The sequence below is a fragment of the Salmo salar genome, chromosome 14 (genome assembly GCF_965601325.2).
Source record: "Salmo salar chromosome 14, fSalSal1, whole genome shotgun sequence".
Taxonomy (NCBI): Eukaryota; Metazoa; Chordata; class Actinopteri; order Salmoniformes; family Salmonidae; genus Salmo; species Salmo salar.
In genome coordinates, this window is record NC_138304.1 from 16,892,216 (window position 1) to 16,907,500 (window position 15,285).

Consider the following 15,285-nt stretch of genomic DNA (forward strand, 5'->3'; position numbering starts at 1 on the left):
GCTTTTAGGAAATCCGCCAGCCCCTTTTAGGAAAACTGTCCTCTCCTCTGCTTTTTGGCTCAATACATTCCCCTCTCCCGTCCATTTAGCTTAATTAACCATGGAGTTTAGTTTGAGGTCCGCACGACCAACATGCCCCCCACCTCTCCAGAAAGCTGACCATGATAAATAGCTATATCCAGCTATCCAACCACTCTCTCCCCCTTCTCCTTTAGAACGGCTAAAACCCTTATTATTCATTCTTGCTCTCTAATGGCTGTCAGTTGTGAGGAAGTCCATAGATTGTGGTGGCCTGACATTCTGCAGGCAGGCTGGATGGGACTGAGAAATAAAGGGTCTCTGGAAATCGTCCAGATGCTTCCGCCATTTTGATTCATTGTCAGAACGCTTCTCCACAGCGTAATTGCCTGTTGAATGCCTTATTTCTTACTTTCCTTCCTCCCCTGAACCACCACTACCCATTTCTCCTCTCACATCCCATCCACCAGCACCATTATTTTAAAGCTTCTTTGACATGTCAACAACGAGTTTCCACAGCTATTTTAAGAGTGTTTTTTTTAAAGGTGTTAGGCACTCGTTTTTTCCTTTGCAATACTCGGTTCGCATCTCAGTTGAGTCTGTCTTTGAAATGTGTTTTTCTGTGGTATCCCCATGCTCATGCATGCAGTGTTTTATTTCTGTCGCCATTGATACTAATGTAGATGTGTTGTGTCGTTTCTTTACTTGTCTCTTTGCGGATGGCATGACAGGTACTTGAGAACTGTTAAGTTCGGTAGTCATCATTTATGCTATGCGAAGATTTTAACATGTCACAGTAAAATATACTCAAAACAACTCTTGGGAACCTAGCTGGGATGTTTCCTTTTATCACAGAGAAATCACATCGGGGAGAACCCTAATCTCCACTCTTAAGTCGAATGTTCACTTAATGTCCCATTGACATCAATGCAGAAGCAGGTGATGGTTGTGTGTGTGTTTGTCTGTCTAGGACTCCGGAGCGGATGCACTGGAGCTCAACCTTTCCTGTCCCCACGGAATGGGAGAAAGGGGCATGGGACTGGCCTGTGGACAGGTATCTACCAGCACACTGACACACACACTCCACCAGTGTCACACACTCTGGCAATTACTTAGACTTTTAAATTCCTCGTGGAACGTGGCTGAACCACATCCAACCCTTTCTGTCCTGTGCCGATCGTTCGCCATTCTTTAATATGCATTCAATACACATAGCCATACACATAGTCAATTGCTTTGAAAATACAATTTCTTTACCCCCCCAAAAAAATTCTTACGGAATTCCACTTTAGATTCAGAGAAACACTCTGATGAATACATACACTCGTCTTGTAATAAACCCTTAAAAGTTACAGATTAAAACTATTTAAACAAATGTGTCAAAATCCCCAAAAATGGGCCTTAACCAAGAAAATCCAATCACTACCACAAATGTAGCACTTTGTCGCTTTTCTAACAGCAGTGCTGCGATTTGACTTGATTTCCTCCATCTGCCGTCTTCCTACCCTGGCAGTTTACGATCGCCAGGGGACTTGGGCCTGTTTCCCTCTAAACACGAGACAGAACCATTGTGCCCCCTGCAGTGCTCATAAATTACCCCCCCCCCCCCCCCCCCTCCCCCGCACTGTGTGTGGATCCCCCTCTGTAAGGACACAAGGCTAATTACAGGCCTCTGCCTCCTGGCAGGTAACCTCTGCGTGAACTAAAGCAAGGAAATAGCATTTAATCACACCGACAGTGGCCACACACATATAGGCGCAGAGAGAGAGAGGGAGACACACACACACACACACAGGGTGACACCTTTTTCAGATTCTAAGAAAATGCAAGGGAAATTATTTAATGACGCATAAGCATGGGATTATGGCTGCTTGCTGGTACATCTTCCAGGAATGCTAACAATAAGCTTTGACCTCCCAGTACAAAAGCTCTGCTACTGAAACTCACCACAGGGAATGACCTATTAAAAAGCTACCATCTGAAAACAGATCACTGCTGGAGGTGGCACCAATTTAAGATCTTACAAAGACTAGAACCACAATTATGTCATTACGCTGGCTAGGCCAGTGGATGTTAAGACCACAACATACAGTTGAAGTCGGAAGTTTACATACATACTTTTAGGTTGCGGTCATTAAAACTCGTTTTTCAACCACTCCACAAATTTCTTGTTAACAAATTATAGTTTCGGCGAGTCGGTTAGGACATCTACTTTGTGGATGACACAAGTCATTTTTCCAACAATTCTTTACAGACAGATTATTTCACTTATAATCCACTGTATCACAATTCCAGTGGGTCAGAAGTTTACATACACTAAGGCTGACTGTGCCTTTAAACAGCTTGGAAAATTCCAGAAAATGATATCATGGCTTTAGAAGCTTCTGATGGGCTAATTGACATAATTTGAGTCAATTGGAGGTGTACCTGTGGATGTATTTCAAGGCCAACCTTCAAACTCAGTGCCTCTTTGCTTGACATCAGTGATGAAAAGAAATCATCCAAGACTTCAGAAAAAACATTGTAGACCTCCACAAGTCTGGTTCATCCTTGAGAGCAATTTCCAAACGCCTGAAGGTACTACGTTCATCTGTACAAACAATCATACACAAGTATAAACACCATGGGACCACGAAGCCGTCATACCGCTCAGGAAGGAGACGCATTCTGTCTCCTAGAGATGAACGTACTTTGGTGCGAAAAGTGCAAATCAATCCCAGAACAACAGCAAAGGACCTTGTGAAGATGCTGGAGGAAACAGGTACAAAAGTATCTATATCCACAGTAAAACGAGTCCTATATCGACATAACCTGAAAGGCCGCTCGGCAAGGAAGAAGCCAGTGCTCCAAAACCGCCATAAAAAAGCCAGACTACGGTTTGCAACTGCACATGGGTACAAAGATCGTACTTTTGGAGAAATATCCTCTGGTCTGATGAAACAAAAATAGAAGTGTTCTGCCATAATGACCATCGTTATGTTTGGAGGAAAAAGGGGGAGGCGTGTAAGCCGAAGAACACCATCCCAACCATGAAGCAATGGGGTAGCAGCATCATGTTGTGGGTGTGCTTTTCTGCAGGAAGGACTGGTGCACTTCACAAAATAGATGGCATCATGAGAAAAATTAATTACGTGGATATATTGAAGCAACATCTCAAGACATCAGTCAGGAAGTTAAAGCTTGGTTGCAAATGGGTCTTCCAAATGGACAATGACACCAAGCATACTTCCAAAGTTGTGGCAAAATGGCTTAAGGACAACAAAGTCAAGGTATTGGAGTGCCCATCACAAAGCCCTGACCTCAATCCTATAGAAAATTTGTGGGCAGAACTGAAAAAGCGTGTGCGAGCAAGGAGGCCTACAAACCTGACTCAGTTACACCATTTCTGTCAGGAGGAATGGGCCAAAATTCATCCAACTTATTGTGGGAAGCTTGTGGAAGGCTACCTAAAACGTTTGACCCAAGTTAAACAATTTAAATGCAATGCTACCAAATACCAATTGAGTGTATGTAAACTTCTGACCCACTGGGAATGTGATGAAAGAAATAAAAGCTGAAATACATCATTCTCTCTACTATTATTCTGACATTTCACCTTCTTAAAATAAAGTGATGATCCTAACTGGCCTAAGACAGGGAATTTTTACCAGGATTAAATGTTAGGAATTGTGAAAAACTGAGTTTAAATGTATTTGGCTAAAGTGTATGTAAACTTCCGACTTTAACTGTAGATAGATAAGAATAGAGAAAATATAGATAAATTAAATGAGTTCGTTTTGTGGGTTTTGGAGATGTGTGCTACTTTAATGTGTTATGTCCGTGGCCATTAGCCACAGCCCCCAGGTCAGTTTTAATTTTAGAAAACAAATTAGTGATCCTCACGGGGAGAGGAGCTGGCTGTGGCACGCTTCTCCATCAGCAGTCCAAAAAAACAAACGTAGGAGACGGATGGACAGCTTTTTCTCTCTCTCTCGCTCTCTCGCTCTCTCTCTCGCTCGTCTGTCCACTGATACTACATCCCCCACACAGAATATACACATATATAGTGTACTGAGTGCAGACACACACATATGCATACACACACACATAATTAAAGGTATCACAGCCTCGGGCCAAGAAAGAAAGCAGTACATAGTTACATACAAAACCATGCCTTCATACAGCCTTCCCCAAGGCCTTGGAGCTGTCCATGGTCCTGCTTCTCATTCTCCTGTGATTCCCTCTCACTCTCCACTGAAGGCCTAGGAGCTGTCCATGGTCCTGCTTCTCATTCTCCTGTGATTCCCTCTCACTCTCCTCTGAAGGCCTAGGAGCTGTCCATGGTCCTGCTTCTCATTCTCCTGTGATTCCCTCTCACTCTCCTCTGAAGGCCTAGGAGCTGTCCATGGTCCTGCCACTCATTCTCCTGTTATTCCCTCTCCCTCTCCTCTGAAGGCCTAGGAGCTGTCCATGGTCCTGCCACTCATTCTCCTGTTATTCCCTCTCCCTCTCCTCTGAAGGCCTAGGAGCTGTCCATGGTCCTGCCACTCATTCTCCTGTTATTCCCTCTCCCTCTCCTCTGAAGGCCTAGGAGCTGTCCATGGTCCTGCCACTCATTCTCCTGTTATTCCCTCTCCCTCTCCTCTGAAGGCCTAGGAGCTGTCCATGGTCCTGCCACTCATTCTCCTGTGATTCCCTCTCCCTCTCCTCTGAAGGCCTAGGAGCTGTCCATGGTCCTGCCACTCATTCTCCTGTTATTCCCTCTCCCTCTCCTCTGAAGGCCTAGGAGCTGTCCATGGTCCTGCCACTCATTCTCCTGTTATTCCCTCTCCCTCTCCTCTGAAGGCCTAGGAGCTGTCCATGGTCCTGCCACTCATTCTCCTGTTATTCCCTCTCCCTCTCCTCTGAAGGCCTAGGAGCTGTCCATGGTCCTGCCACTCATTCTCCTGTTATTCCCTCTCCCTCTCCTCTGAAGGCCTAGGAGCTGTCCATGGTCCTGCCACTCATTCTCCTGTTATTCCCTCTCCCTCTCCTCTGAAGGCCTAGGAGCTGTCCATGGTCCTGCCACTCATTCTCCTGTTATTCCCTCTCCCTCTCCTCTGAAGGCCTAGGAGCTGTCCATGGTCCTGCCACTCATTCTCCTGTTATTCCCTCTCACTCTCCTCTGAAGGCCTAGGAGCTGTCCATGGTCCTGCCACTCATTCTCCTGTTATTCCCTCTCCCTCTCCTCTGAAGGCCTAGGAGCTGTCCATGGTCCTGCCACTCATTCTCCTGTTATTCCCTCTCCCTCTCCTCTGAAGGCCTAGGAGCTGTCCATGGTCCTGCCACTCATTCTCCTGTTATTCCCTCTCCCTCTCCTCTGAAGGCCTAGGAGCTGTCCATGGTCCTGCCACTCATTCTCCTGTGATTCCCTCTCACTCTCCTCTGAAGGCCTAGGAGCTGTCCATGGTCCTGCCACTCATTCTCCTGTTATTCCCTCTCCCTCTCCTCTGAAGGCGTAGCCCACAAAGCCTCCAAAACTCTATCCCCCCCCCCCCTCCTCTATTCGATCTATGCTTTGTTCTGCGCGGATAGATCCCTCTCCAGCTCAGTGCAAGGAAACCATCCTTTACTTCTGCCCCAGTCACTTTGATGGGCCTTTCCCTCAATACAGGAGTCACATTGAAGTATTGTGTTAAAACCGAAACAAAACACCCCCCCCCCCCCCCCCCCCCCCCCGAGATCAAAAGCAGACGATGTGCCCGAGGATCAGAGCTATTGCCTTGCTGCACAGGCTCTTTTTTTATGGAGCCGTTGATATACAGTGGCACTTAATGTCCCTCAACACCACGAGATGGTCTTCCTGGAACCACCCACCACCCTGTAAAAGAGACAAAAGAAAGCATATGTCATATTGGCCCATGCAGGCTGCACTGGATAAAAAATGTGTAGCTCTCCCAAAGAGGACACCTCTCTCTTGGCTTGTGTGGCGTGTGGGAGGGGTATGACGAGTTAGGGGAGGCCTAAAGGGAGGTTGGTGCAGGAGGCAGTACTTTACATCCACATTGCTGAGAGAGGTCCTCGCAGGCCAGCGGCTTTGGTCGCTGCACACACACTTGCAGCACACACTTGCAGCCCCAGGTCTTTTATAAGCTGTCACAGGAGTGTGCGTGTGAGTGCGTGTGCCTGCTTCACAGACCTGCATCACCCCCCTCTGTGAGGACATTAGGTTCTTACCAGCAGCATCTGTTTAAACACACACAGGCTTACTAGGCTTACTAGTGTTTTTTATACACACACACACACACACACACACACACACACACACACACACACACACACACACACACACACCTATTCCTTTGTTTCTTCCCCTGATCTGTCAATCCTCTGTCATTACTCCAGCTGTTGACATAGCTATTTACACTGTTCACCTCTCTCTCCCTTCCTCTTCCTATCTCTCGATTCTCATCCCTCCTTCATCTCTCCCCTCCTCATCTCTCATTTTCTGTTTCCTTCCATATACACTGAGTGTACAAAAAATAATAATTTAGTTGTACCCCCTTTTGCCCTCAGAACAGCCTCAAATCATCGGGGCATGGACTCTACAAGGTGTCAAAAGCGTTCCACAGGGATGCTGGCCCATGTTGAGTCTAAAGCTTCCCACAGTTGTGTAAAGTTGGCTGGATGTCCTTTGGGTGGTGGACCATTCTTGATACACACAGGAAACTGTTCAGCGTGAAAAACCCAGCAGTGTTGCAGTTCTTGACACAATCAAACTGGTGCACCTGGTACCTACTACCATACCCCGTTCAAAGGCACTTCAATCTTTTGTCTTGCCTCTGAATGGCACACATACACAATCCATGTCTCAATTGTCTCAAGGCTTAAAAATCCTTCCTAATGTTTTGTACACTCAGTGTATTTGTTATATTTTATTCACACTTGCCATTCAAATTCAAAGGAGCTTTATTTGCATGATCCCATGTTGAATAATACATTACAATCGACAATAAAATCATCCATTCCCCCTCTTCCACTCGTGTTCTCTCCATCACTCAGTTTTTTCCCATCCATATACATTCCAGTTTCTTCCCCCGGTCAGGCTTTCTCATTTGTGTTTCGCTGCCAGCCTTGTTAAAAACACATGCCGCCCACATCCCTCCCACGACCCACTCTGGTGGACACACAAACACAGACGCACACACACACACACACACAAATATAAGTGTATTCGCACACGTATACACTAATGATCACATACACACACAGCAGAACAGAGTTCACACTTAGAGAACCACAGAGAAAGGCTCTCGTTGGGCAGAAGACCTGCACTGTTAAATAGCTGTTTAGTATGCTGTGCATCACCCATATTTTAATGGTTTCAACGGACAAATGCTACCTCAGGCTAATCACATTGCTATACAAGTATCACAAACACAGATTGAGTCACTATAATAATAGTGGCACCGATCACTATAAAAAAGATCAAAGATCATACCCCGAAGACATGCTAACATGCTAAACTCTTACCAATAACAGGGGAGATTAGCATGTCTTGGGATTATGATCTTTGACCCTCTGTAACTCATAATTTTTCACGATTCATTCAGGATTATCCGTAACCATGGTAGCATCCACATTTAATGGGGAAGTGTTCAAAAAAAATATTGATTAATTTTTTTTACAGCTTTTTTCTCCGCAATTTCAATCTTGACTCATTGCTGCAACTCCTCAACGGGCTCGGGAGGTGAAGGTCGATTCACGCGTCCTCCAAAACATGACCCACCAAACCGCGCTTCTTAACATCCACCCGCTTAACCCGGGAACCCAGCCGCACCAATGTGTCAGAGGAAACGTTCACCTGACGACCGAGGTCAGCCTGCAAGCACCCGGCCCACCACAAGGAGTCGCTAGAGCGCAATGAGCCAAGTAAAGCCCCTCGGCCAAACCGTCCTCTAACCCGGACGACACTGGGCCAATAGTGTGCCGCCCTATGGGATTCCCGATTACAGCAGGTTGTGATACAGCCAGGGATTGAACCCAGGTCTGTAGTGACGCCTCTAGCACTGTGATGCAATGCCTTAGACTGCTGCGCCACTCGGGAGGCCCTAAAAACATATTCTATTGTTGTTTACAATAAGAGTGACTCCAGTATGACAATTATTTGTCATGAATTTCTACTGGAAGAAAATTACCTGAAACAAAACCAAAACAAACTGCAAATGCATCAAACAAGTTTGTAGTCACAAGCTTAATGTAGTCACTGCGTGCTAGGAATATGGGACCAAATGTGACCGACTGCCTTGATTCGGTCTTATGTAGCAATATTTTAAATTGTGCTTTTTTACATACTTAAGGGACGCATGTGGCAGCTGAAGGTTGATAAACTTGTAACCTCACTTTTGAGAAAATTGCCTTTGAATGTTTTGGTACCTACTGGAGGGCTCTTCTTTCTACACCCATTCTGCATCATTCACATCCTCTTAATCTTTAGCCCCCACCCAAACTCTGACCATTTTACTCGCCCTAGTAGAGCTGGTTAGGCTGTTTTCATGTTATCCAGCGTTGGTGACTGTAACTGTGCTGCAGGCAACAATTTAATTACGCTTTTTTTGCCAATGTTTACTGACACCAGCCATATTCAATGGGTGTTGAGTGTTCGTAAAGTCATCAGTTATTCTGCGCTCTGACACACACAGACGAGAGTGCTCTTAAATGGAACTCACCTGAAATGGTTACTTGCATAGTGGAGTCTTTTGTTAAGACATGTAACTAGCTAGCTAAACAATGAACCATAATCCCAACTCATGACGTTACTACCCTGCATGAATCTGCAGGTAGCTAATCAACCAGGTTCAGTGTTAGCTAGCTAACATTAGGCTATAACTAGCCAAGCAAATGGCTCTGAGATACGAATAATAAGATCATACACGTAATGTTAGCTAGCGAGCCAGCCAGCTAACGTTAGCTAGCTAACAGTACACTTTAACATGAAATGAAACCCCTTTTCTGTCAAAATTAGAAATGTGTAATATCTGAACATGTAGCTAGTTTCCTATCGGATGACATGGTTGCCCTTAGTTTGAAGATGTAATCCGGAGACAGGTGTTTTCTCCATCACCTTAGCTATCATACTCGAATTCCACAGATTTCAAAACTCGTTCTTCCAGAAAGTGGAGAGCAACACTTATGCAGCTTTACTACGCGATACATTTTTAAAAAGTATTGTTAGACAGGATTACCTAGACATACTGACCTGCTCAAATAGACAGAAGCGTGCTATATGGCAGACCAATCCAAAGTCATCTCTCGACATGTCCAGTCCACTCATTATTTCAGCCAATCATGGCTAGCGGGAAGGTTGTTGACTTTTTCTGTGGCTTAACCAACTAGGCTCGTAATTTAACAATTGTATTTGTATTTACAGATGGCATACAAGTTTGTTATTAAGGCACATGAAAGAATCCATGTTCGAGAAGGCATTTCTGCCAAAAAACGCATTTTGATATTTTTTTACGTTTACGTACAAATAGCTCTCCTGTGAAGTAGTGACCCGTGACATACGCCTAGTTTCCTGAAATGGGTCACAAATACCAAACTTTTGACTACTTTATTTATAAGAATCTTTAGGGGTGTCAATTATTTTGGCCCTTACCTTTTTGAGAAAAAAAAATATTACTTGTTAAACAAAATCTCTTTCTTTGAGCAATTGTATTAGTATGAAGTAATATAATTTCCCCCTTTTTTGCATACAATACAACTCAGTATTTTAATTATTTATGTTATACAGTCATTATTGCTCATCTTTAACAAGGTTGTCAATAATTTCGGTGTGGACAGACAGGCAGCCTTTACCACAGTACCTTGGGGATATGGCTCAGCCATCATCAATCTCACTTCAGTTAACACAGGATAACAAAATACCACTGCCAATGGGTGTACAGTATGTGCCAACGAGGAGAACTGTGTCCTGAGAAAGGGTGCAAAGAAAAAGAGAGAGAGGGAGGAGGCAGAAATAAGGAAAGGAAGAGAGGTAGAGAGAGAGAGAGGTAGAGGGAGAGGTAGAGAGGGGGGCAGAGAGAGAGAGAAAGAAAAGTAGAGAGAGAGGTTTTTGATAAATGTTTTATTTTTAATTTAACCTTTATTTACATTTTACATTTTTACATTTTTAGTCATTTAGCAGACGCTCTTATCCAGAGCGACTTACAGTAGTGAATGCATACATTTCATACATTTTTTTTCTGTGTATTTAACTAGGCAAGTAAGTTAAGAACAAATTGTTATTTACAATGGCGGCCTACCAAAAGGCCTCCTACGGGGACGGGGCTGGGATTAAAAATAAATGAAATAAAAAAATAGGACAAAACATACATCAAGTGAGACAACACAACCCTACATAGAGAGACCTAAGACAACAACATAGCATGGCAGCAACACATGACAACGCAGCATGGAAGCAACACAACATGACAACAACATGGCAGCAGCACAAGATGGTAGCAGTACAAAACATGGTACAAACATTATTGGGCCCAGACAACAGCACAAAGGGCAATAAGGTAGTAAGTAGAGAGAGCGATGGAGACAGGTGGGGGGGGAGAGAGGGAGGGAGAGAGAGGGGAGAAGGAGGAAGACTGAGGGAGAAAGAGCAACTGAGCTGCTATGAAAATGCAACAGTGAGACTGCAGGGTCTTTGAACGGACCTGTATGGACACAAGAGTGTTTTTCTTTCCCATCAGAGCTTAAAGGAGGAACTCAGACAGAGCTGTGTGCGCGTGCGTGTTTGTGCGCGTGCGTGCTTACATTATGACAAAAAGGGTATATTTGCAAAAACCTTAAAAAACATTTCAACGCTACAACAGATGGAGGTTGGTTTAGTGGCCTAATTCCTCACAAACGTCAACATTTTCGAAACTTCACAAGTTAGCACTCATGAAAACTGGGTGAGATCCTCCTTTTTTTATTTGGAGCCAGCAACACCCCTCTTCAGAGGACAACTTCATTATATTATACTAGAAGTGAAATATTGTATTTATTTCCTCAAACTGATCCTGAATCTGTTGTTATAGGATCCTGTGATGGTGATGAACATCTGTCGGTGGGTGAGACAGACCGCCAAGATCCCCTTCTTCGCCAAGCTCACGCCCAACGTCACCAACATCGTGGACATCGCCAAGGCTGCACACGAAGGTAACAACAGTCCAGAGTCTCAGAGTAGGAGTGCTTATATAGGATCAGTTTTGCCTTTGACATGAATATGATTATGTGGACAGGAGGATCCTAATCCTGGATCAGCACTCCTACTGTGAGACTATGTGAACTCCAATATAATCGGCTGTTGACGCTGTCTGTCCGAAATGAAATGAGACCTAGCTTCAAATCCCTGCCCCCCATCCTCTTTTTTCTCACTTGTTCCTTTTTTTCCCTCATGTTGGGAAAGGATGTGAAGGGAGGTTTAAGTATTTGTAGAATGGGGGATGGAGGGGAAGGCGCAGTAGGCCAACCATTTTTGAATGACTGGAATTTCAGCAATATCAAGCTCAATAGTGACTGTGGTCTTGTTGTTATAGGAGGGGCAGATGGAGTCACTGCCACCAACACAGTGTCTGGAATGATGGGCCTAAAAGCTGACAGCACCCCCTGGCCTGGCATCGGCAAGGGCAAGCGCACCACCTACGGAGGAGTGTCTGGTAAGTAACACGCACCCACACACACAAACACTTTGTCTTGTAAGCAGCGCTATTACCTTACAGCTACAGTCCGCTATCGTGTGTTCAAGTCTGTCAGTGTAAAGCCCCTGTGTGTATACTAGTGTGTGTGTGTGTGTGTGTGTGTGTGTGTGTGTGTGTGTGTGTGTGTGTGTGTGTGTGTGTGTGTGTGTGTGTGTGTGTGTGAGAGAATGTGTGTGTTTGTGTGTGAATCAGTATGATTATGCCTCTCTCTCTCTCTCTCTCTCTCTGCGGGCTCACCTCCGCTCTTCTCCCAGCTTGTTCCCCCCTCCCTCTTTCTCAGCTGCCAACACACCTTCTGAGCCAGTCTCAGGCAGTCGCAGGGTCAAGAAAGCAGCCTGTATTTCAAAATGATGATTGAGACTATTGAGGCAGTATTATATGCAAGCAAGAAGTACCAGCTGTCATACTGTAGTTCTCCGGGTGTAACTTGTGGATGTGGCTGGGCTGTAGCTCCATACTCTCGGGAGTCCCCTGGCTGGGGGCAGTCCAGCTCCCTCTCCCCTCCCTTCGACTGGGTCATTGAACATTACTGTCCTAAAGGGCCAGGAGTGGGGGGGGTTCACACATTTCTACTTTTGGCCAGGAGGGTCCTTCATAGTGACACTCACTAGATTTTTCAAATTCGAAAAAAAGGACTGGAGTCCAAATGACATAAAACATAGGCGGCCCTCGCTCGGTTGTAAAAGAAGAGAATAAGTATATTCTTGAGCAAGGGTGGGCAACAAACGGCTCGCAGGCCAGTTCCGGCCCGCGAGCCCATTCAATCTGGTCCGCGGGAGGTTTTGGAAAATCAATATTTTGGTTTAAAAAAGACTCCAGGCCACTCTTGCATGTCTAAAACTAGGTAGAATGTAGCCTATGTAGAAATTTGTATGGACCTATACGTTTTCAAATAACTCACCTGAATTTTTACATCACGATGTGGCCCTTAACCAAAAATGACTGCCTATTTCATATTTTACTACCTAAGAAGGAATGCTAGAAAAGGGAGTGTGAAAAATGCCTGGGCTACAAACAATAAGATCGCCACATGATAATTTACAGTATACCTAATCATAATCAATTCATTCAATTCTCTTGGATTTCAACCATATTGCAGCCACTCAACATGCAGCATTTCATATAGACTGTATAGTTTTCTTTGAAGGCCTAAAATACACAAATCTCAATTCAGCGGTCACTGTGTACCTCTCTACCACTGCATCCTTATTTCAACTTCTCTACAGAACACAAATGAATATCTCCACCTGAACCATCATACATTTTCTGTAGGAGACTCTAGCCAGAGAGAGGGTGAGGGGAGACAAAAGTAGAAGAGCATGAATTTAGGAGACTTCAGTCGGAAGAGGGAGAGAAGAGGAGGAGGAGAGGGAAAGTAGAAGCGCCAAGGAACAAAGAGGGCGGAGAGAGCGAGACCCATGAATATGGATACAATTAACCATCCATGGAGAATATGCAAAAATGTATGCTTTGATTCAATTCATCATCCCAATTTCAGAGGATGGCATTAGTTAATGAGGATCATTTAGCATGGGAGGAGAGAGAGGGTGCTGTCTCTATCTGTCAACCTAGTGTGTGTGTGTGTGTGTGTGTGTGTGTGTGTGTGTGTGTGTGTGTGTGTGTGTGTGTGTGTGTGTGTGTGTGCGTGCGCGTGAGTGTGTGTATTTCTGCGTGTGTGTGTAGCGATTCTGTGTGTGTACATGTGTGAACGCTTATGTTAAAGTATGTATGGATGTGTCTGTGTGTTGCCCGCGTGTGTACGTATGAGCCTCTCTGGTCAAATACATGTGTACAAGGCTATACTGTGATCAATGTGCGAGAACCTAGTGGGGGAACCAGGTTAAATGTAATGTGATAAATGTCTCCATCTGTCTGCCTGATCACAGAGCACAGCCAACCCCATCCCGTAGGGACCCCATGACAGCCAACTAATGACAGAGTGGCCTGGATTGGACCCCATTTGGGAGTGTGTTTACACTGTGTGTGTGTGTGTGGGCGCGCGTTCGTGTGTGTGTGCTTGTGCATACATCAAGTGTGTGCGTGTGTTTATGTATATATGTGTGTGTGTGTGTGTGTGTGTGTGTGTGTGTGTGTGTGTGTGTGTGTGTGTGTGTGTGTGTGTGTGTGTGTGTGTGTGTGTGTGTGTGTGTGTGTGTGTGTGTGTGTGTGTGTGTGTGTATGTGTGTGCCCATGTGTGTGTGCCTGCGTGACTGCATGTGTGGGTGAGAAATAGAGATTGGATTATTATCAATATGTACTCTTCATATGTTACAGTGTATTTATTTCTGGAGAGATTGAGAAACAGAAAAACTCTGCTATTTACACAGCTATGTGTTTGGTTTAACCTCATCTTCTATAAGAGAGGTAGGTCTAAGAATGCGTTTTGAAGAGGAAGTCTTTTCGTTAATCCTTCCACATTAATTCTGATCCATCTCCACAGGTAATGCCATCCGGCCCATTGCCCTGCGCGCTGTATCCGCCATCGGCAGGGCCCTGCCAGGGTTCCCCATCCTAGCGACTGGGGGGATCGACTCAGCCGAGACAGGACTGCAGTTCCTCCACGCTGGAGCTTCTGTTCTACAGGTAAGTAGAGACATCAACAAAAAAGTGCACTGACTATCACAACCGGCCGTGATCGGGAGTCCCATAGGGCGGCGCACAATTGGCCCGGCGCACAATTGACATGACTCGACCTTCGCTTCCCGAGCCCGTTGAGGAGTTGCAATGATGAGACAAGATCAATTTATTTTTTATTTTTAAAGTGCTCTCTCCACTAGCCTGGTAGCTAAATCTGTTTGTCATAGGTACCTTGTACTGTAGTCAACTTGTACTGTAGTCAACTTGTACTGTAGTCAACTTGTACTGTAGTCAACTTGTACTGTAGTCAACCTGTACTGTAGTTGATATAGTTAGGTTGTGCTATAGCTAACATTTATTGTCAGATGACAAATGAGGACTAATGATAAAAATGCACAAACAGATCGGATTACACGTCTGGGTACCCAGCTGTTTGTCAGTATGTTGTTTTTCAGTATAATCACACTTATTGGATATTCAACCACACACAGGGACATGAGGGAAATGAGGGCTAAGCATGTCTTGAGAACAGCTCAGTGTGGAACATTCATGTTACATTCATGTTAGCGTCGATGTGTCTTTTGTCTGATATTCAACACTGATCCATTTTTAATAGGATTTAACTCCAAGCTTGCATTACATTCCATATGATTATTAGTCGATTAGCGATCGTCATCGACATCAATCGCCTTCCCAGGGAATTTACTTCCTTGTTTTTACGAAAGATAAAGCCATCACTTCAAAGAGCTTTTTCGCTCTCTCGATCTCTCTCTCTCTCCCTCGTCCCTCCTCCCCCTCTCCATCCCTTCCTCCCTCCTTCCCCAACACAAAAACATTATCTTCTTTCACACAAAGCTTTGTCGCTGCCTAATAAGGAATTTACCCAACGCTTTGGTTGTGTTTACCCCCGGCTGCTATGGAAACAGATTGCCAGTAACAAGCTTCATGTAAATCCTAATATAATACACTGAACAAGTTGCTAGAGCAAATAAACCTA

General features: G+C 44.8%; 1 protein-coding gene across 1 annotated transcript in view; it reads left to right on the top strand.

Annotated features, from left to right (window-relative positions):
- The window catches only part of LOC106568897 (dihydropyrimidine dehydrogenase [NADP(+)]), a 130,603-nt gene that overhangs the window by 103,950 nt on the left and 11,368 nt on the right, over nucleotides 1–15,285 (top strand). The window contains exons 16-19 of the mRNA XM_014139686.3: nucleotides 989–1,072; nucleotides 11,049–11,169; nucleotides 11,550–11,669; nucleotides 14,152–14,294. Of these exons, the coding sequence (XP_013995161.3) occupies nucleotides 989–1,072; nucleotides 11,049–11,169; nucleotides 11,550–11,669; nucleotides 14,152–14,294 (468 nt within the window). The remainder of the gene's footprint in view (nucleotides 1–988; nucleotides 1,073–11,048; nucleotides 11,170–11,549; nucleotides 11,670–14,151; nucleotides 14,295–15,285) is intronic.